Source organism: Crotalus tigris, unplaced genomic scaffold, assembly GCF_016545835.1.
Source record: "Crotalus tigris isolate CLP2741 ecotype Arizona unplaced genomic scaffold, ASM1654583v1 scf7180000017674.1595824, whole genome shotgun sequence".
Taxonomy (NCBI): Eukaryota; Metazoa; Chordata; class Lepidosauria; order Squamata; family Viperidae; genus Crotalus; species Crotalus tigris.
Genome location: NW_024096559.1, coordinates 1,359,257 through 1,381,664, shown reverse-complemented (window position 1 = coordinate 1,381,664; position 22,408 = coordinate 1,359,257). Strand labels below are relative to the sequence as shown.

At 43.3% G+C, this 22,408-nt stretch overlaps 1 protein-coding gene across 3 annotated transcripts in view; it reads left to right on the top strand.

The window, feature by feature from the left end:
- ANKRD52 (ankyrin repeat domain 52) overlaps positions 1-22,408 on the top strand; it is a 92,737-nt gene that overhangs the window by 21,385 nt on the left and 48,944 nt on the right. For 2 of the 3 annotated variants that reach the window (XM_039337373.1, XM_039337374.1), the window contains exons 3-7: positions 3,939-4,017; positions 5,496-5,566; positions 14,466-14,666; positions 15,736-15,823; positions 19,741-19,883. In XM_039337373.1, coding sequence (XP_039193307.1) covers positions 3,939-4,017; positions 5,496-5,566; positions 14,466-14,666; positions 15,736-15,823; positions 19,741-19,883 — 582 coding nt within the window. Of the gene's footprint in view, positions 1-856; positions 904-3,938; positions 4,018-5,495; positions 5,567-14,465; positions 14,667-15,735; positions 15,824-19,740; positions 19,884-22,408 lie in introns of all 3 variants that reach the window. The other variant, XM_039337375.1, reaches the window with a different exon arrangement.

The following is a 22,408-nucleotide window of genomic DNA, read 5'->3' as shown; positions in this document are numbered from 1 at the left end:
AGTTATATGAGCTGTTGTTATTTTCTTGTCTACTGCTCCATGTTCTTTCCAAAATTGCAGTAAAAATAATTTTTTTTCTGTACATCAGAATGTTTAGAACTTTTTAAAACATTCATGTTCAAACTTCATAAAAGAGGCGAGATTTGATTTTTACATCATATAGTGTAGTGCCAATATTTGTACAGACTGTAGATATTGAGATGAATATTGTACCACGGACAAAATATTTCTGGATAAAAAATAGTTGGGAACATGCGATGGTAATGTAAAGTTATATGCATCCAATGATAAGTTATTGCAATATTTCTGATAAAATCTAAGTTACAGAAATGGATACAGTCAAATATTTGAGAAATTTTAATGGCAAGACTGTCATGCTTTGGATGTGCCAATCTATGATTGCACTGTTAGTTGCCTTATATTTAATTGGATTTCCAATTCTGTCTGGTGTAGGAGAGAGCAAATTGAGATTAACCAGCTTGCTATCAGTACACTTGCATACATATTTTATACTGTGTACTATTTTGCTTTCTGAGAAATGTATATATATAATCCAGGCACCTTGACAGAATGTCACAGTATTGCTAAGGATTTAAAAGTACACATTTGACTAATGTCAAGGATTGAACACTCATTAGACTTATTCTTATTTTCTTTGAATAAAACACAAAATTAATGTTAAATTATGATTGTGCAAAAATGTCAGTAGTTCTAGACTAATTGGCTTTCACACAAAAAAATGATCACAGTTACTGAGTTTTTATTCACTGACGAGCCATTGGTAATTGTTAAGAAACCCTAGAAATTGCAGGAACGGTTTGAAAACACCTTGAGACCTTTACTCCATTTGTCGTAGTTAATTGTTCCTTGAAATTAATCGGGAAGAAAACGTCAAAATAAAAGGTAAAGTTACATATTCATGACAAAATGCCTTCCTTCTAATTAAGACCATTGAGCTTGGCTAAGTTAAAAGGAATAATTGGGTTCAAAAGCAGCCCAAAAGGGCCAATTTCACATGTGGGTTGAGAGAAGAGGCCATGATGATTAGATAGTGAGGGCGGTTGGATTAATTTGTACTTTCTATCATCACTGGAGAAAAACAAGAATAGTTGGGTAGACAAACAGGTAGTTCTCAACTTACAACCGCTCGTTTAGTGACTGCTCATCGTTACAGCAGCACTATAAAAAAAGTGAAACAACCATTTTTCACACTTAGGACCTTCGCAGTATCCCCATGGATCGTGTGGTCAAAATTTAGGTGCTTGGCAACAGGCATGTATTTATGATAGGTGTCGTGACCTGGGGGGGGGGTGTCATGTGATCGCCTTTTGCAACTTTCTGACAAGCAGAATCAGTGGGGAAGCCAGATTCACTTAACGACAGTCGTATTACTAATTTAACAACTGCAGCGATTCACTTAACAACTGTGTCAAGAAAGGTCATAAAATGGGGCAAAATTCACCTCACAATCATCTTGCTTAGCAACAGAAATTTGGGGCCCAGTTGTGGTAGTAAGTCGAGGATTACCTCTATAAGATTTCTTAAGATTTTGTTACTGAAGTTGTATACTTCATTTTATGTTCTGTCCACTCAAAGGATCCTTAATTATTCCTGACTTGAAGCAAATTAATTATCTAATCAAATATTACTGCCTTTTGGCAGATAACTTGAGTGTATTTATGGAAGATATGCATATTGTATAGGCCAGGGGTAGGCAACCTTGACTCTTTTATGACTCGTGGACTTCAACTCCCAGAGTTCCTGAGCCAGCCATGCTGAGGGGAAAGGGAGAGGTTTCCAAGCTGAGACATGCTGGCTCAGGAATTCTGGGAGGTGAAGTCCACGAGTCCTAAAAGAGCCAAGGTTGCCTACCCCTGGTATAGGCAGACAAGTTTAGTATTTTTGCTACTTGGTATCTGGCATGTTGGATAAAAATATGTTTTTTTAAAAAATATATATAAATGAGATTGATTTTAAACTTTAATTGAAATCAGATGTTAAATCTTGATTTTTTTTAAAAGAAATGGACATATTTCACAGATATATATATATATAGATATATTTGTGAACATAATTTCTACTTCATTAAATTTGCTAATACCCTCATAAGAAATAACTTCTTTCTGAAAGTGTGAATTAAAAAGAAGTTAAATAGCGAATTTGAGTAAGTAAATAAAAACATTTAAAGCTTTTGATATTTTTTTTAATACATCATGGCAAATGCATCTTCCAAACATCCACAATAATTAATTGAATGGAAGCTGGTCCAGCTTCTCATCACTTCACCAAATATGTGTTTGCTTGATTCTAGGAGCATCTTTCAATATTTTGGAAAAAAATTATTCTGAAAGGCATTTAACACAGTTCCTTTACAGGTAATTCCTGGACTTACAGTCATGCGTTCAGCATCCATTTGAAATTAAGACCATGCTGAAAAAATGGACTTAGTATCCATACCAAAGTTATGGCCATCCTCCCCGGTCACATGATCAAAATTTGAGCACTTGGCTACCTGCAAATACAACTTCAGGGGCGCTCCACCCACCTATCTCTCCTGTAATCTATGCCCTTTTGGCTGCCCTGCATATCTGCAGTCAGTGACAGCAGCAGTGCCAGGGCTGGGGCTGAATTAGAGGCTTTAGCAGTTTCACAACTGCCAGTACCTCCAGGCTTCTTCTTCATCCCCAGGGCCACTGCTGTCACTGAGAAACGCGGCCTCAAGCCCCACACCGTGCCTTGCCATGCTGGCACCATTCTGCAAAGCCCCAGTTGCTTCCGCTGCCCTGCACTCCACACGATATGCAACGCCTCGCTTACCTTTGCCTTTTTTCTCCAGCTGCGGACAGGCTTGCCCAGTGTACGCAAGGCAGCTACTGGCTGCACCAGGCCTTCTTAACAAGGCCACCTTGTGCCATTCTCACCAGCTTTTAGAAGCTTCATTTCCCCCAAACCACATGATTTGGGGGATGATGCTTCTAAACATGAGAATGGAGCTTGAGGATTACATCCATTCATTTATTCACCAACTGTTCAAAGTTACAGTCACACTGAGCAAGGGATTTACAACCACTCCTTGGAATCCCCATGGTTACATGATTGTGATTTCCAATATTCCATGCTGGCTTCCCATAAGCAAAATCAATAAGGAAGTCAGAAGGAAATTGAACGATCGTGTGATCGTTAATGACCTGAATGGTCCTCGCTTAACAATGGCAATGGACTGTTGGAACTGCTTTATGACCACAGCAATGGCAACTCTGGTCCCCATTGCATACCAAGGGTTACCTACAAATAAGTAAAATCCACCATTGGGTTTAGTCACTGTTTTTGACTCTTGCCATATAAACTTCGGAAATGTGCAGCCAGTCCTCAACTTAAGACTACAATTGGGACTGGAATTTCCATTGCTAAGTGAGGCAATTGTTAAGTGAGTAGCAGACTCACCTTTTTTGTCATAGTCATTAAGTGAGTCACAATGGTTGTTAAGTGAATTGCATGCTTGTTAAGTGGCTTTTCCCATTGACGTTGCCTGTTGGAAGCCACCTGACAAGGTCACAAGTGATGATCAGGTGACCCCGGGATGCCACCACTGCCATAAATACATGCCAGTTGCCAAATGCCCAAATTTTGACCATGCGGCTGCTGTGATGGTTGTAAGTGTGAGTATCGGTTATAAGCCACTTTCTTCAGGGCTGTCATTAAAAATAAATGGTTGTAGGGCAAGGACTACCTGCATTGCAGATCTAAGCACAAGATGATTTTAACCACCCAGAATCACTCTCGATAATAAGGGTGGAATATAAATTTAGTAAATAAATAAATATCCTTAGATTATGCAGAATATAGAATGTTTATCTATCTATCTATCTATCTATCTATCTATCTATCTATCTATCTATCTATCTATCTATCTTGATTATTTTGTTTCCCCAAATCAGGACCAAGAGAGACGAACCCCTTTGCATGCAGCTGCATACTTAGGGGACACCTCTATTGTTGAACTCCTAATACTATCAGGTAAGGATGTGACTTGGGATGGTCACAAAGAATGAATGAGAGCTCATAAAGCATTATAGTGCTTTCCACCTTCAAAGTGCTGTAGCTAGCAGATTGCTGTTAGTAATATTTTTATTGCTAGTCATGATTCTCAAGCAGTGGAGATTTATGGAAATGTTCCCCTTCTGTTCAGTGAAGCTATTTAAAAACTGACAGCTCTGAATACTGTAACTCTTCCTGTGTAGGTTGCAGGGCTGAATTAGCCTTCTGGACAGCTGAGCCAACACAGATGGTTTTTGATCCACATGCTAAATCTTTCCAAATTAACGGCCATAAAAAACACTGGCTTACAATATAACCTAAAGCAAGCGATAGTCTTTGAAGACTGCCAACAACATTGTCACATCATTTTTCTCTTTTTTTAAAAAAAATTTGCGTGAAGATTGGAATGAACTTTGATTCTTTCAGCCCCTTTATTAGGCTGGTTTCTACTTACTGATGCTTACTGATGTCAAGACTCTGAGCAACAAAGATAATTAGGGGGCTGGAGGCTAAAATGTGAAGAACGGTTGCTGGAATTGAGTTTGTCTAGAAGTGAAAAGAAGGACTAGTGGTGACATGATAGCAGCGTTCTAATATTTGAGGGGCTGCCACAAAGAAGAACGGGTCAACTTATTTTCCAAAGCATCAGAAGGCAGGACAAGAAGCAATGGATGGAAACTAATCAAGGAGAGAAGCAATCTAGAAGTAAAAGAAATTTCCTAACAGTGAGAACAATTAACCAGTGGAATGACTTGCTTTCAGAAGTTGTAGATGCTCCATCACTGGAGGCTTTTAAGAAAAGATTGGACAGCCACTTGTCTGGAATGGTATAGAGCAGACATGTCAAACTTGTGATGTCGCACGACGTATCAGAGCTTTTTTCCCATTGCCGGCAATGGGGTGGGCGTGGTTTTGTTGTGAAGTGTCTGGCCCATGGGCCGGCAGTTTGACACCCCTGGTATAGAGTCTCCTGCTCAAGCAAAGGGTTGGACCTGAAGACCTCTAAGATCCTTTCCAACTCTATTATTCTGTAATATTTCTGTAAGAGGAATTGTGTGGAAAACTATGGAAGTTAATTCTGGGGATTACATCTTTTTCAGATGCGATTCACAATCCCCAACCCCAAATCTTTGAAATAAATGATGCTGATTTAGCACATAGAATGTTTGGCCCGTAATGGGACAATTGTTTTAATTTTCAACCATTATTTTTTTAAAGACAGGGATACCCCCTAAGTGCAGTACTAACGTTCTTTTCTTATGAATTAGTTGGCAGTTTCCTTGGGAAACAGCTGTTTGTTAAATAAGCATTGGGATTAAAACATAAAAATGGTCTTATTGTTAAGATGAAAGTCTAAGGAATGCCTTGCTATTCAACCAGTTTAATGTAATCTTTGTTTTCTTCTCTTAATCATGCTTGAGACAACTTGCTTCATCCCCTTTATTTTCTATGGATAGGTGCTAACGTCAATGCAAAGGACAGTCTTTGGCTAACCCCGTTACACCGTGCTGCAGCTTCTCGTAATGAGGTAAATGTCAAGTCTTTCACAGGGTGCCATAGTCATGCTGCTAGTAAAATGACAAAGTAAATTCCAGACATCGAACATAATAAACTGCCATGTTTAAGCCAAGTTCATTTCCCCTTTTATCTTTTTATTCTTCATTGTAGTAAATATTTTGAGAATCTTGCAGAACAGTCTTTATCTCCTTGGACACGTTGGGTAGCAACACCTTTTGGACGACAGAGTTGAAAGAACCACAAAAGGCTTGCAGGCTATTACTAACAGTACATTTTCCCATGGGACAAAAGAGTGAGGCAGGAGTATAATGGTGATCGCCTTGTAGTGACTCATTCCTGAGCCTTCTTGTTTACTGAGGAAGTTTTGTGTCTACATTGGCAATATACGAAATGTAAAGAAAGTAGAAAGAACAAGGTTTATTTGTTTGTTGTATCAGCTTACCGTATATACTGCCCAATCACAAACTCTATGTGGCTTATACAGTTAAAAACAACAACAAACCACGGTAAGGGTAGCAAAGTGACAAAACTCCTCTGCCCTGATTGTGTCTGCAGACAGCTTTCTGGTGGCCTTGTTTCAGGTGATACATAATTTTGGAGGACTCCCTACAATGCCATGCAGAAAAAAATTGCTGAACATCTGTTAAAGTATCTCAAATTCATTCTCAACTGGACATGGGCCTTGTTGTAAATCCTGAGGGGATGCCTGGGACAGTCTTGCCTTGCTATCTGGGAATGGTTCGAATCTGTTGGGCCTGAGGAAGTGTACAGGATCCTTATGACTATGAGCTCAGCCACCTGTTGTTATGATCCATACCCGTCCTGGCTCACTAAAACTGCCTTGGGGATGTTGTTTGAGTGAATTCTACAGGTGGTCAATACTTCCTTGAGGGAGGAGATTGTTCTTCTGTTTCTTAAGGATGGGCTGGTCTGCCTCTCCTCAAGAAACCCTCTCTGGCTCTTACCATACTGGACAATTTTCTAAGGTGATTAAGAAGGTGGTTGCACTGCAGCCACAGAGGCCTGTGAATAGAGAGGAATATATGGACCCCTTTTGGTCAGGATTCAGGCCTGGGTAGAGGATGAAAATGCTATTGGTCACATTTTTAGGGGATCTCTGGCAAGAGTGGGACAAGTGTTGTATATCTGTCCTTGGCTTCTTAATGACTTTCAGTATCATCAACCATGGTATTCTTCTGGATTGAATCTGTTACTTGGGGGTAGGTGGCACTGAACTGTGCTAGTTCTGCTCCTTTCTCTGAGGTCAATATCAGTGATTGGGGTTGAGAGATTTTGTGCTTGGCCCTACTATAAGGAGTGCTGCTGGGTTTGGTGCTCTCTTCACTTCTATTTAACATCTGCATGAAACCACTGAATGAGACCATCCATTATCATGGGGTGAATTATTATCAGTACATTAATGATCCCCAATTATACGTTTTCTCTCATGGAGAATTAAACCATGCTGTTGATATCCTATCCCAGTCCTAAGACCTATGTGGGTCCGGATGGGAAACACCAGACTTTAGCTGAACTGTGGGAAGACTGAATGGCTTTGGGTTTGGGGGCCTTCCATTTCTGGGACTTTCCCATGTTTGGTACTGGATGGGGTTGCACTTCCCCAAACAGACCCATTGTGCAATATGTGAGTCCTCCTGTTCAAGTATTGTGTGCCAGTTGCACCTGTTCCTGGAATGGAGCCTGTTACAGTCAGTCTTGCCCTGATTATCTCCTGGGTGGACTATTGCAAGAAGTTTTTTATGGGGCTATCTTGAAGAATTCAGTTGGTACAAAATGTGGTGGTGCAGGCGATTTGTATCCCTAGATTGGCTCTCATTACACCTCTGCTCCACAAGCTGCATTGATTGGTAGTTTCCTTCTGGATCCAACTGAAAGTGCAGGGTTTTACCTTTAATTGGGACTGCCTTTTCCCAATTGCATGTGTCTGTCCCATCCATCCTGCAAAAGGGTAACTTGCAGATTCCATCTATTAAGAAGTTATATCCTTCTCTGTGGATGATCATTCCTCTTAAGGTGAGATTGACTCCTTCTCCAGCACTGGAGATGGATAATCCACGCAGTGGGTTGAGACTGTATTCCTGGCCAATCAGATCAGTCAGCCAAAGTTGCCACGCCCCGTCTTGGACCATGATCCTCCAGTCTTGACTGATCTCGCCATGAAGACACATCTAGAACTTTTGGCTCCTGGGCAGGTATAGTTCCTTTCCATTAGGGGGGGATTTTTTTCTAGTAGCTGAAATTGCTTAGTTTAAAAGTTAATTAGAGATAATTTAATTCAATTTAATTGACCACTCAAAAATTTCCTTGCTAAATTGTAAAACTCAGGAAGTCAGATTACTACAGGGGAAACCTCCCCCACTTAAAAGGGGGAAATCCCTAACTCCCCTCCCTAAACAACCCCAGCCACCTTCCAACAGCCGGCAGCCGCCTTAAACAAACGGGGGGAGGCTCGGGCAACCCCTCGCGTTTAAAACAAACAAACAAACAAAAAAAAAGACAGAAAGGCAAGCAGTTAGCGAGGGAAGCGGAGGACAAAGGGGATGCATGCTGGGAGGGAGATTGAGTAAGGGAAACAGCTGGCGTGCGAAGGAGCAGTCTTTTCACTCCAGGCTGCTCAGGAATTTTTAAACGAGGCGCCATTGTCTGCACAGCTGGAAGCACGCGCAGCTCTTTGTTAAAACCGCACGTGGCATAGGCAGCCTTGTTAACACATGCGCAGTAGTTTCCTGGCAGCGGCGGCCATATTTTTTGTCCAAACAGGGGAGTTAAAGTTCCTTAAGGAAGCTAGGTTCAGCCGCTGGAGTGAATAATAGGCAAGCAGTACTGGGGTACTAAAGCATCTATTAGTCATTCAGAGACATTCAAATCAGACACATAGCTACTGATGCCAGGACTTGGTGTCTTCTACCTAAAGTAAATAAGAACCTTTCATAACTAACTGTGTTTAGTTGCCTTTGGCTCCTTCCAGACTTCGGGTCCCCCATTAGTGGCCCGTACGCCTCTGGATTTAGTGGTGGGTTCCAGGCATCCCCAGTCGCGTGCCTGTCCTTACCCACCATAGTCAAGCCGGGTTCCAGGCATTCCCATTAGCGTGCCTGTTCTTATCCGTGCACAGTGACTAACTCTGACAATTTTGCAGAGTCTGCTCCTGAGTTCCAGACGCCCCCAGTAGTGCGCCTGTCCTTACTCAAAGTTGGAGCTCTCCTACTACCTGGGTCCCCCCTATCGCGGCCCAGCGTTAGTGGAGAATGGAGGAAGCAATCATTCCCTCCACTGGAGCCCCGCCTTCATCCTCTGGAGCACCTGCTTCAGAGGATTCGGAATCCTCTGCAGCCCCTAGAAAGGCTGCAAGGAAGTCATCAAAGAAGGCTGACAAACAGGCAATCAGAAGACACCAAGCCCTAGAAAAAGAGTTCGACAGAGCCCAGAAAAGGGCCAGAATTGAAAATAGGCAGAATGGGGGAATAGGTTCTGATCTACCGCTGGGTCTCCCTTCATCCCCACGGGCCATTTGGTCATTAGGGAGCTCATCACAGTCCCAAACAGAGGGTGGGATAGGCGAATTCTCATCGCTCTCCCGATCCCCCTCCCCACGGAGGTTGCAGGAAACCCCGAGGACCATGCTAACCACAGCACCTGCAGGGTCCCAGGCAATGGTCACTCCTCCTGCATTGACGGGGGATCTGCTAGCTACCCTAATAGCACAGGCAGTGGACCGTGCATTTGAGGCCAGGGCTCAAACTTCAAAAGCCAAGTCTCTAGGACTTAGAACGAGGCATCGGGAGGAAACGGAGGACCATCAGGACCTCTCCTCCGTCTCAGACTCGTCGGTATCTGAGGAAGCTTACCTGGACCAGCCAGGTACGTCACAAGTGATTCAAATGTCTGAGGAGGAGGAGGACACCTCACCTCAAGGGCCGTCCTTCAGCGGCCTGTTTAACCCTTCTCTTTTTGTTACTATTCTGCGCAAGGCTGAGGCCACAGCCCATCTGGGGCATGGGACACCAGCGGAGCCTGTCACAGTTGACACGGAGGCTGAGCCGACGTTCGCCGAAAAGGTAACCACTCAACACCGCATACCATGCCCGACCATGTTCCTAAACACAATAAGGAAACAGTGGGCAGCGCCAATCTCCCTACCGCTTCCTAGCAATGCGGAGAGGAAGCTATTTAACGTAGCAAAGGAGCTAGAGGGAACATTGGAGGTGCCGTTGGTGGACGAACCCATAGGTCCCCTGATATCGGACACGGCCATATCAGGAGATTTTGCTGAGGCTCTTAAAGCCGAGGACCGAAAGAGTGAGTCCAACTACAGGAGAACGCACCAGGCAATAGCTTGGGCTACCAGGGCGTCTACCTCCGCGTCCTTTTTCACCAGAGCCACACTTTGTTGGCTCCGTGAGCTACAGGGCCGGGTTCCCATGGAAGATATACGCACTCATCAGGAACTCAGCAAAATGGTAGCGGCCACGGAATATGCGTCGGACGCAACACTGTTAGCGACCAAGTTTTCAGCCAAGGCAATGGCGGCAAACAACACGAGCAGGCGCATCCTCTGGCTAAAGAACTGGCAGGCGGATACCAAATCCAAGTGGAAATTGGCTTCGGCTCCGTACCAAGGGGCAAAGCTGTTTGGTGAGGCACTAACGCCATACCTGACAGAGAACAAGGACAAGCGCAAGGTCCTTAAACACATGCTTAAAAGGCAGGACAAGAGACCCGGCTCCTGGGGAAGGAAACAATCCTTTCGTACGGAAGCCAGGGTCAACTACTTTCAAAATTCCCAACCCTTCCAAGCTAGACAGGATAGGGAAAGACAGGGGGACAGACAGAACACAAGACATAGGCAAACACAGGGAAGACGGCCCTTTCGGGGGAACAACCGCCCCTTCCGCCGTACCAGATGACTCCCGCCCAGACCTTCCCATAGGGGGCAGACTAGCAGGGTTTGCTCCCCAGTGGGAAGAGACCACCACGGACGTATGGGTCAGGAACACCATACGTCATGGTCTATATCTAGAATTTCTCTCAAAGCCCCCGAACCGCTTCCGCCCGTGCCCCTGTCCCACAAACCCAACAAAGAGAAGGCTCATGAACGAGGCCGTTCAGCACCTTCTAAACATACGGGCCGTAGAGCCGGTGCCTATGAACCAGAGAGACCAGGGGTTTTATTCAATCCTCTTCGTGGTCCCAAAACCCTCGGGGGGTTGGAGAGCCGTTTTGGATTTGAAAAGGCTAAATTTCTACATAAAATACCGCAAATTCAAAATGCAGACACTACGCTCCATCCTTGGAAGCGTAAGGAAAGGGGATTTTCTGGCATCGATCGACCTCACGGAGGCATACTTGCACATCCCTATCTCTCTGGCTCACCGCCGCTTTCTACGGTTTGCCTACAGGGGGCACCATTTTCAATACAGGGCACTTCCATTCGGCCTGTCATCAGCGCCCAGGGTGTTCACCAAGATTCTGGCGGTTCTGGCAGCACAACTAAGAAACGTACCAGTCAGAGTCCAGTGCTACCTGGACGATATTCTAATCCAGTCATCGTCCGCCCAGCAGTCTCGGGCGGACCTAAAGTTAGTGATAAAAATGCTGCAGGACCACGGCTTCTCGGTGAACTTTCCAAAGAGCCATCTAACCCCAACTACGAGAATACTCCATCTGGGAGCGGTCATAGACACAAAGGAATGCAAGGTGTACCTATCACAGGAACGCCTCAGCAGCATAAAGAAAGCCGTAAAACAGGTAAGCCGCGGTCAGTCAGTGACGCTGGTCTGCCTCTCCCAGCTGCTAGGGAAGATGATATCGACCATAGCAATAGTTCCTTGGGCAAGGCTGCACTCAAGAGAACTGCAATGGTTCATGCTCCCGTTTCAGAGACAACAAATCAGTGCATCCCGGAAGAGGGTAGGCATACCTCTGAGAGTACGACACTCCCTCAGGTGGTGGCTATCTCCAGCTCTCCTCAGGGGGTCCCCCTTCAGGGAACCAGACAGAGTAGTAGTCACAACAGATGCGAGCTTATTCGGCTGGGGAGGCCACTTGGGGACCAAGTGGACACAGGGCCGCTGGTCAGCGGTGGATCTCCGACACAACATAAACTGGCTCGAGCTGCGGGCTATTCACCTAGCGTTAAGGCATTTTCACAGCAGCATAAAAGGCAGGCACGTACTGGTCCTGACGGACAACGTGACAGCCAAGGCCCACATAAACCGTCAGGGGGGCACACACTCTCGCTCGCTCTCGGCCGAGGCCCTCCTACTGGGGGCCTGGGCGGAACAAAATCTGGCCTCCATAAAGGCCGACCACATATCGGGGGAGGCAAACATCCAAGCAGATCTGTTGAGCAGATCAACAATAGATCACTCGGAGTGGCAACTACACCCGAGGATCTTCAGGGAGGTCTGTCACCGCTTCGGGCTTCCCCAGGTGGACCTTTTTGCCTCTCCTTCCAATGCCCACCTAACTCGCTTCTTCTCCCGATTCCCATCCAAGGGAGCAGAGCAGACGGACGCGTTACGGAGCCCATGGCCAAGGGGGCTCCTGTACGCGTTTCCACCCTTACCTCTCCTTCCGGCGGTAGTACGCAAGATTCTGCGGGAAAGGGCCGAGGTAATCCTTGTGGCCCCTTATTGGCCAAGGAGACCTTGGTTCGCAGACTTGAGGAGTCTCTCCCGCACGAATCCATGGCGGATTCCTCCGGAGAGGATCTCCCTCAAGCAGGGGGAGATCTCCCACCCAGAGCCACAATGGCTACAACTAGCCGTCTGGCTCTTGAACGGTCAATTTTAGCCAAGGGGGCTTGCTCACAGGGTGTAATTAGGGTCATACAGGCATCAAGGCGCCCCTCCACGAACCGTATCTACGAGGCCACGTGGAGAAGCTTCCAATCATGGTGCTCTAAACAGGAATTGTTACTCGAAGGGATCACAATTCCCAAGATCCTAGAATTTTTACTAGATGGCCTAGAGAGGGACCTCTCGCCAAACACACTGCGCAGGCAAATCGCCGCCCTCTCAACTATACTTTCTGCCAGCCCCGGTGAATCCTTGGGCAAGCATCCCTTAATACGATCCTTCCTCAAGGGGGCTGCAAACATCAGACCGCCAACCGTGCATAGGTATCCATCGTGGGAACTACCACGAGTACTACAAGCTCTTACCAGAGCGCCCTTCGAACCACTCAAAACATGTGACATTCGCTATCTGACCCATAAGGTAGCATTCTTGGTAGCCATCACGTCAGCTCGGCGGATATCCGAGTTAGCTTCTCTCTCAATGAGGAAGGACCTGTGCCATTTTCACAGGGACAAGGTAGTCCTAAGAATAGACCCTTCATTCATTCCAAAGGTCAACTCCCTTTTTCACAGATCACAGGAAATAGTCCTACCAGACTTCTGTCCAAACCCAGCTCATCCCCTGGAGCAACAATGGCACACCTTGGACGTACGCAGGGCACTAAGACATTACATTTCACGCACAGCGGAATTCCGACGCTCGGAAGCGCTTTTCATATCCTTCCACCCTGCTACTAGGGGCCGGAAGGTCTCGTCCTCTACCATCGGTAGGTGGATTAGGGCATGCATCACGGGGGCATACCAGGCGGAGTCCTTGCAAGTCCCCAAGCATATCACGGCCCATTCCACAAGGAGTGCTGCCACCTCAGCAGCATGGGCCATGCAGGCTTCTATTGAAGAGGTATGCAGGGCAGCCACTTGGGCCTCGCCCTCTCCATTCATTCGTCATTACAAAATCGACAGGTACTCCTCTGCAGAGGCCTCCTTCGGTAGGAGGGTTCTCCAGCAGGTGCTAGACCAAAGTTGCACACGGGACCAGTCTATTCCCCAACCCAAGGGACAATAGGCTTTGGTATGTCCCACTGCGTGGATTATCCATCTCCAGTGCTGGAGAAGGGGCGTTGACTTACCTGAACGCCTTTTCTCAGCACGGAGATGGATAATCCACACCCACCCTTATAGACTAGAATAATAGGGTATATTTAGTGGAGCCAAAACGTCTTACTGTCAGTCAATGGCTGCGCTCGAGTCAAGACTGGAGGATCATGGTCCAAGACGGGGCGTGGCAACTTTGGCTGACTGATCTGATTGGCCAGGAATACAGTCTCAACCCACTGCGTGGATTATCCATCTCCGTGCTGAGAAAAGGCGTTCAGGTAAGTCAACGCCCCATTTCTGCCAATCTTCTGAAGTTCTCTCAAGACAACGTTATGTCAGCAGGCTTGGGGATCCCAGGTGAATGGAGAACTGATGAGATGCCTACACAGTGTTTAACATTGAAGATGTTCCATCCTAGTCTTTTAATAATGTTTAATAATAATGTTTTTTTACTATGAAATAATTTTTACTGATTGTATCTTATTGTACTCTGCCCAGAGTTGTGTTCATGAGACAGGCAACTATATAAATGAGAGGACTGAATAAATAAATCAAATGGAAGCCAAAGATATTTACTGTAACTAACTTAGTATGAACCTAGCTGTCTGTAACTTAATTTGAAAATTTTATTAATTGGGGTTTCACCGTACCTCCAAATGTGGGACTGCAGTACCAACTATTCTTTGTGAACCTGCCCAAATTTCAGGATATCTGAGAATTTAGGAAGAGGTACTCTTAATATAATTGAATCTGCTACTATATTACCCTATATGAAGTCGCTCACTGTCTTTTCTTGGGATTGCTAGATCACTCTAAACTGTAGCATTTTATTTCTTCTCAGTACCTTCCATATTACGTTCTCTATTCTCTCAGGTTTTGCAGACTTTATACTAAACTCTTCTTCATAACACAGTACTATCTCTTCACTTGTTAGTGCTTAGGTCTTTTGTAATAATACTTCATCCAGGCCTTATGTTCTCCCCCCTGGCAGAAAGCACTTAACCTCCTCTTAAAGCACTCGGCAGACATCAATGCTCGTGACAAGTATTGGCAAACACCACTGCATGTTGCTGCCGCCAACAGAGCTACCAAGTGTGTTGAGACCATCATGCCGCTGCTTAGTAATGTTAATGTGGCAGACCGCACTGGCCGAACAGCACTGCACCATGCTGTACACAGTGGGCACCTTGAGGTAAGGGACATCCTTGTTCTTCTAGAGACATTTATGCATGATTTCTCCATGGGGTAGAGATGAGGTCTAAGGGAGCAATAATGGAGATCTGTTTTGTTCTAAAGACTATTTCCCCTTGCAAAAGCCAGCCAGAGTCTTTTGTTAGCTAAATAAACAAATAGTTACACTCAAACTCACATAACAGAATCTCCAGCTGCTATAGTTAATGAGGGGTCCTTGGTGCTCTCTGAGCTTGGTTGTTTTCTTGCAGATGTTTCATTACCCAAACTAGGTGACAACATCAGTGCTAGGAGTAAAGAAATGTCTGCCAAAAAAACCAAAAAAAACCCATCCAAGCTCAGAGAGCATCAAAGACTCTGCATTTCAACACACTGAGCTACAATTACTCTTCTTTATTGGTGCTCTGTTTAAGGCAAAGCTCTTTGGACCAGTCCAGCATAGGTGTAAATTTGAAGGAAAGAAAAGATGAGAAGTTATTGCATGAAAATATTGAATATGAATGAAGCCTTGGCTTTTAGGATGCTGTAACAATTGAATAGAAGTCTTTACTCTTCTAGCAGTAAAATATTTTTTCTCTCCGTGACTTTTAAGATAGTAGGTATGAGACTATTGGAGAATCAGAGCTTTGGGGATTTGAGTTTCTTTTTGTTTAAAGAACACATACCTATCATAGTTTGAAAGAAATCATTAGGTGCATATGAACTTGTTTTTTCAGAATGTACATCAGAATATAACTAATACACAAATAACATACTGAAGCATGATTAATTAATATGAATAATAACATAATCCAACAGCCATAGGCTATTTTGTCTTTCATAGCAAAGTTTAATACATAAATAGGTAACGTCTGATTTGCAGGTAAGTTTTTGTTATATAATAAGAATGGACTTTCAGATTATCCATATCTGGATCTCATTGTTCCATTTCCTTTTGAAGCACGGGTCCTGCATTTACACATATAAAGTGATCTATAGCATCCTCAGGGGGAGGAAGTACCATGTCAGCTGCCTTGTGTTTTTATTTTAGAATATTTAATTTTTACAAAAAATGTCTATTTTTTTTCTAGATGGTAAACTTGCTCTTAAATAGAGGGGCCAATCTGAGCACATGTGACAAGAAGGAGAGACAACCAATACATTGGGCAGCCTTTCTGGGTAAGTCCCCCTCCCACCTTTTTGCACATCCCCTCTATTGTGATTGATGTATTTGCTATGCGGGTCTATATAAAAAGATACACCCAGGATATTTGCCCAGTAAGAACAAAGGATACCCAATAGTAAATAAAAGAGTGAGCCAGAGGTAGTAAGTTGCTACTGACATAGAGCTATTTCCCCTCTCCCATTTTGTTTATTAACATTTTTATATATTGTTTTACTTCTAACAGTTAATTAACAACATTAATGAAATCCAGAAACCACTCAAGAATCTGTAAATAATGATAATGTCAAAATCTCTATGAAATGTTTCCATCCTGACAGCCTTCTTAAATGGGAGGATGCTGTCTGAATGTCAGGAGTGATGCTGTTTCAAAGGAACTTGGCACTGGTAGAAAAATGCCACCTCCTAACTCACCTATCCTCCTCATATGGAGGACCACAACTAGCACACCAGCTGAAGCTGGGAAAGACTTTTGAGTCCATAAGAATCCCCAAGTTGTTGCTCTGTTCCTTTGGGGGCAGCGCAACTCCATCTAGAGTCAGAAATGGACCTGGCAGAGAACAAGTTGGTTTTGGACCAACAAGATCTCCTTAGGTCAGGACTTACACTACCAGAGAGGACACATATATCTAATGCAGTGGCTCCCAACCTTTTCTATACCACGCACCCATAGAACGCTTCTGATATATTCTTTCATCCCTTACAAAAGTTCGAAATAACGGCATATACACTATAATTTTGAAAACCCAAGTTTTTCGCAGCCCCTGGAATATCGTCCAGTGCAGGGATCCCCAACTCCTGTGTTGTGGCCTGGTCCCGGGCTGTGGACCATTGGGAATTGGGCCACACAAGCAGCAGGCACACTCACAAAACTTCATTTGCGCAAGCGATAGGCGTGTGTGCTCATACATAAAGCTCCATTTGCGCTACTGGCAGGTACACACTCTTGCGCATCAAGCTCCAGTTGCACAAATGGAGCTTCGCATGTCAGTATGCTTGCCCACTGCTCGCACAGAACTATCCCCTCTCCCCACCACTGCCATTGCCGCCGCCACCGCCACCACCCTACCAGTCTACAGAGCCAGAAAGATTGGGGACTGTTGTACTAATGTAAGAGAACCAAAGATTCTGGAACCCCCACAAGCCACAAGCCTTCTCCCACATATGTGCTAGTACTATGCAAAACCCTTCCCAGGAAAGGTTAATGGGAGATACATTGCTAGGAGCAGAGGTCCAAGGCAAAACCATATAGGCAGGAGCCCAGTGAGTGTGCCTGTTATCAGAACAATACTCCTAATTAAGTAACTGACTGCCACTTTGTATCTGGCACCAGATACAGAATTACCTCAGAGGAATTTGTTTTGTCTTTAGCAAAGTGTAGAATGTCACACTAAGGTAAGGGACAGCTGTTACTGCTGTTACTAGATCTGCTGCTTACCATATCCATCTTTTAATTCCTATCACCTGTTGATTTCATTACTCTTGTCACATTCATCAGCAATCAGCAATGAATTACATAATCCTCTCCAGTTAGATGGAATTTAATTATACACAGAGGCATTAAGATAACATTAGCAGCTGTTAAACTGCTATTTGGATCCATTAACTCCCCAGTAATCTTTTTTATACTTCAGCTGGAAAGCAAAAAATTGGGACAGGAAAAGTTGCCATTTTTTTTTAATGTCATGGAACAAAGCTGTCTTTCATATTTTAATTGCTTATTGTCACAGAAGCAAATTCCACATCTCATGGAGTTTCATACAAATTGAAAGTGGGGCACCAAATTAAAGGACCTTTACCTCATGAGCATATCTTCCTCTTAGGACCATTGCTTCATGTGCACATGTTTATGGGAAATAGTGTGTAATACCTGTTTATCTCCTATTATAGTGAACTTATCTCACTCTGCAGTAGTAGGTGGCATTAAACCTCTGTTTAGCAAGGTATTTATTAGATTTGTATGCCCCCCATCTCATCCAGAGGTGACTGCTATAGCAAATGCTATATGCAGAGGTCCCCAACCTTTTGGGCACCAGGGACCGGTTTTGTGGAGAGAGGTTTTTCTGCGGCCCGGAAAGGGCATGGTTTTGTGTGCTGCCTGCATCCCACGGGTAGGGCTTTCTTGTTTGTGCGGACCAGTTGCTGGCATGCCCCTGCCCGGTACTGTGCCGGAGGTTGAGGACCCCTGCTATAAGCTATAGAAATTCTACTGATATATTATTACAAACCGCCATCTCTCTTTCCACAGACAGTTTCCGTCAAGTATTGCAGAAATTTGTGTTACTTGATGTTGTCACCCTTTATGTCCCATGACATTCTTCTAGAATTTTGCTTCATTTACTTCTACATCGTTTTCTTACTACTTTATTATAGCTAGGACTATAGAGACATCCCTAGTAGAAAATATGCCATCGTTCTCCCTACCTGTTACATATATGATACCTTTCAAAAACTTAACTCGAAACATTCATATTGTCTAGTTATCTTGTACACAGCTTTGGTTACTAAAAATGCATTAACGGTGCAGCTTGAGGGCCAGTAGAAAGATGCATTTTTAAAACTCAGCTGATTTAAACTCAACTGGGTACACAATGAAGTGGATTCTTAAACAATATTTTTTGAACAAGGATATTCTTTTCAGTTGTGCATTTATTGCATATATGAGGATGTCAATGGCTTCTGGGTTTTGAGCAGAAAACATTAGGTTTTCAGGTCAAAATCTAAGAGAGTAAACCAGAATACTTCTTACATGTTACACTTACAAACTTTTGATCACGACACACCTTTTTGAACTCTCAACTGGTATTTGGTTGGATGGAATTGATTGTCAGAAAGCAAGAAAATAGTAGTGAAGACTTTAACAGATGTGTGTACTTTGTGCAATAGACATAATCTAATTTGCATGATGAATGCAGCCAACTGAAGCTAAATTAATCCACTTGGCCTTTGGAAAACTACATTTTCCAGTTACTCAGTCTGAGTGGGAGTAGCTCTACTGACTTTTGGAAAGTAACAATGAACTTAACAAGCATTTCCTCATACATGCTGTACGTACTGTGCATTCAGAAAGTATTCAGACCCTCCACTTTTGTCAATTTTGTTATGCTGCAGCCTAATTCTACAGTTGTTGAAATTCATTTTCTATACTCAGTGAAAGTAAAAACAGAATTTTAGAAATGTCTGTAAATTTATTAAAAAAGAAAAAACTGAAATATCACATTGGCATAGGTATTAAGACCATTCACTCAGTACTTTGTTGAAGCACGTTTGGCAGCAATTACAACCTTAAATGCAGGATGCTAAACTTGGACCATAGTGTAATGTTTTTTCTAGAAAAGCTAATGCTGCTTAAACTTTTGTCTTGGTCAAAAGAGGGGCATTGAGCTGCTGGAAAACATGTTGCTACTCTTTGGGAGGGTGGAATCTGTCTCCCTCCTCCAATTAAATAATTTAAATTCCTATTGTTGCCATTAAAACTAATTAGGTTTTAACCCCAAGTATTATTGGCTCTCATTTAACGTTGCAGCATGATTAACAGGTTAGCAGGAATTCATGTTAAAGCAGAAACTTACTGAGGAGGGAAAGAGAAGTTACAAGCCTGCACACTACTCATATTCTGCTCTTCTATCCTACTTAAATAAATTTTATAATAATGCACTTGGCATTCAAAATTTGCTTCTGTTGCATTCTGTATCATGCTCCACATAGCAAGATGAATGGGAAAAAAATCCCTTTTACCTACAATCTATCATGACAAAATAAACTCCCTAATCTTGCAAAATCGTTATATGTTCATTTATTCATAAGGTTTCAATAATCCTTTCAGACTCTTATCTAGAATACTGTAAACCCATTTGCTATAGCATGAAAACATTTGAATGGTTTCAGTCTTTTGCATTGTTTTTTTCCCTAGGGCATTTGGAAGTCTTGAAGCTACTGGTAGCCCGTGGAGCTGACATCACGTGCAAAGACAAAAAGGGTTACACACTGTTGCATACAGCAGCCGCCAGTGGCCAGATTGAAGTTGTGAAGCACCTGCTGAGGCTTGGAGTTGAGGCAAGTGTGATGATAGTACCGGTTTTAGTGGATGCTGGGTTGCTCTGTACTGTGCCTATCCTCTTTTCAGGCTTGCTCCCTTCAGATGTGCTCGTATATAATTTCTGGCAAATTAGGTTTGCTGTAATGGTACATATGTGTGTTTATATCAGTGATTCTCAACCTTTTTAATGCCGTGACCCCCCCCAACAGGTCGTAAGTCGAGGACTACTCAACCGGTCATAAATCGAGGACTACTCAACTGGTGCAGCACCATTTGCAGAATGGGACTTTTGGCGGGCTCAGCAGGGCAGAGACAGCCTGGACAATTCCTATTGGCTTTTGAAAGACAATGGAATTAGACTCTATTCAAGAGAGTCTATTCTATTGGCTTTCAAAAGCCAATAGAATAAAAGGGAGTAGCACAGCTAAGGAAAAGGGGGAAAAAAATGGCGGACTGCGTTGTTTGGCAACCCCCGTGAAATGGTCGTTCGACCCCAAATGGGGTCCCGACCCACAGGTTGAGAACCACTGGTTTATATTAAGTCCGTAAGTCAATTTTGTACGCTGCTTGTTTTAAACAACACTTAGTCCTTGGGTTACTACAGCATGCTCAGTGGTCATTCAAACTTGCCATCTTGCTGAATTTATGATGTATCTTGTCACACTGTCCCTGTAGTCCTATGAGCACAATTTCTGGCCTTCCGTGAACAAAGTTAATAAGGAAGGTGGCAGGAATATGGAAGTTGTAGTCACAGGAGCTTCTTGCTTGACTGTTGCAACCCAGACTCTGTCACTAGGTGACCTGGTCATGTGATTTTGTGTTTTATAGCTACATCTCCTAGCAAAAGCAATTCCAAACCCAAATGCCATTGTTACCCGAGGACTACCTGTAGTGTTTAAAAATTGAGAGCCGCTGCCAAGAGTAAATATTTTAGTCTTAAGATGCAATATACAGATTTTATAAATACTACAGCATTCCAGATACAGTAATGCAAATCAAAGGAATTTTATAGTATTATCTTATGACATAACATTAAAGCAAGACCTCATGGATTCGTGGAACTTCCTAAGAACCTGGATTTTACTTGATTCTAAACAAAGGACATCAAACATTAGCTGAAACTAGAAGATTAAGACAGGTGTTTTTTTTAATGGCATTGTTGAGAATGTAGGTTGCAGGATTAGCCATTAGTCATTAATGACTCTTGATTATATACGGAGTCTTTACCCAGTTCCTCCCTTTGATGGAGATAAAAAATACTTGACTCTTTTAAAATCAAGGGGGAAACTGGGCAACAAATGGTGTTTTTTTTTCCCTAACAGCCTCTGAATTATTATTTTTAAATCCTCAAGAAACTGGAGAATTCCAGGAAGTTAAGGGGCCTATTATTTGCATAGAAATAGATAATATATCTAGCCAGGAAACTGCGCTAAGACTTGATCTCTGTGTGATAACCATTTCTCTTTATTACTTTACATAAGTTAGAGAACTAAGGGTAATAGCATCTATTCGTTCTTCAGACAATGTTCAAGAAGACTTTTTTCCCCTTTAGGATCCCCTTGTAATCAGAATAAAAAGAGGAATGCTATGAAACATCTCTTGCCTTTGCTTGGATAAAGAGCTCTCAGTTTGTAGCTGAACAGAGCCATCTTGTGCTCTGTCTGGACCATTGTATTTTCTTGTAAATCGTGATCCGGACAGTTCTGTAATTTATTTTCTTTGTCATAACTTTAACATTTTATTTTAAAAAAAAATAGTTGGTTGGCTGATTGCCAAGATAAGATAGCCTTATCTTATCAACTTATTTTCCAAAAGGAGGGAAAGAAAGGTTGAACTTGCTAATCTCCTTGTCTATGTGCTACCTGGTCATGTAAATTATTTCACTTTGCATTGTGACCTTTTAATTGTCATAAAGGTAGGATAGGGTGTGAGAGACTGACCCGTTTTACCACCCAAGCGGCAGCAAGATTGCAGCAGGACTGCCAAGCTGCTATTTCAAAGCAAGAAGCAAGACTGGGATTTTAACTATGGGCTTCTGAGAGAAAATTTTAGGGCTTTCCACCTTCCACCCTGTGGAACTCAGTCATCTTTTTGTGTTAACAGGGAGAGTTTGTGTTAACAGGGAGAGCTTTCCTGTAAGCTTTTGAGAAGTAGAGAGACAACTTTGCCTATCCCAACAATAGAAGATGTCTCAAAGAAAAATATATTGAACTCCAAGACTGTTGTGCCTAAAGCCGGGGCAGCAAATCCAGTCGCACTGCTGGGGCTTTACAAACCAGTTGCTGTACCACTTGAAGTAAAGAAATTGGAACTTTAGCTCTGGTTAAAGAGAATGAATTCCAAAGAGAACAGACAATAAGGTAGAACTGAAGGAGGAGGAATTGTTTTTTTTTTTTTTTAATGAAACTGGAGGAATAATTGGAAAGATTGGAGCTGGCAAGAGAAGAAAATGGGTGAGGTCATCAGTTAAAAATGGAGTAGTTGAAGAGCAGAATGCCTTGTGATGCAGCCGATCCATCACTCCAAGCCAACTTTTGTGAAA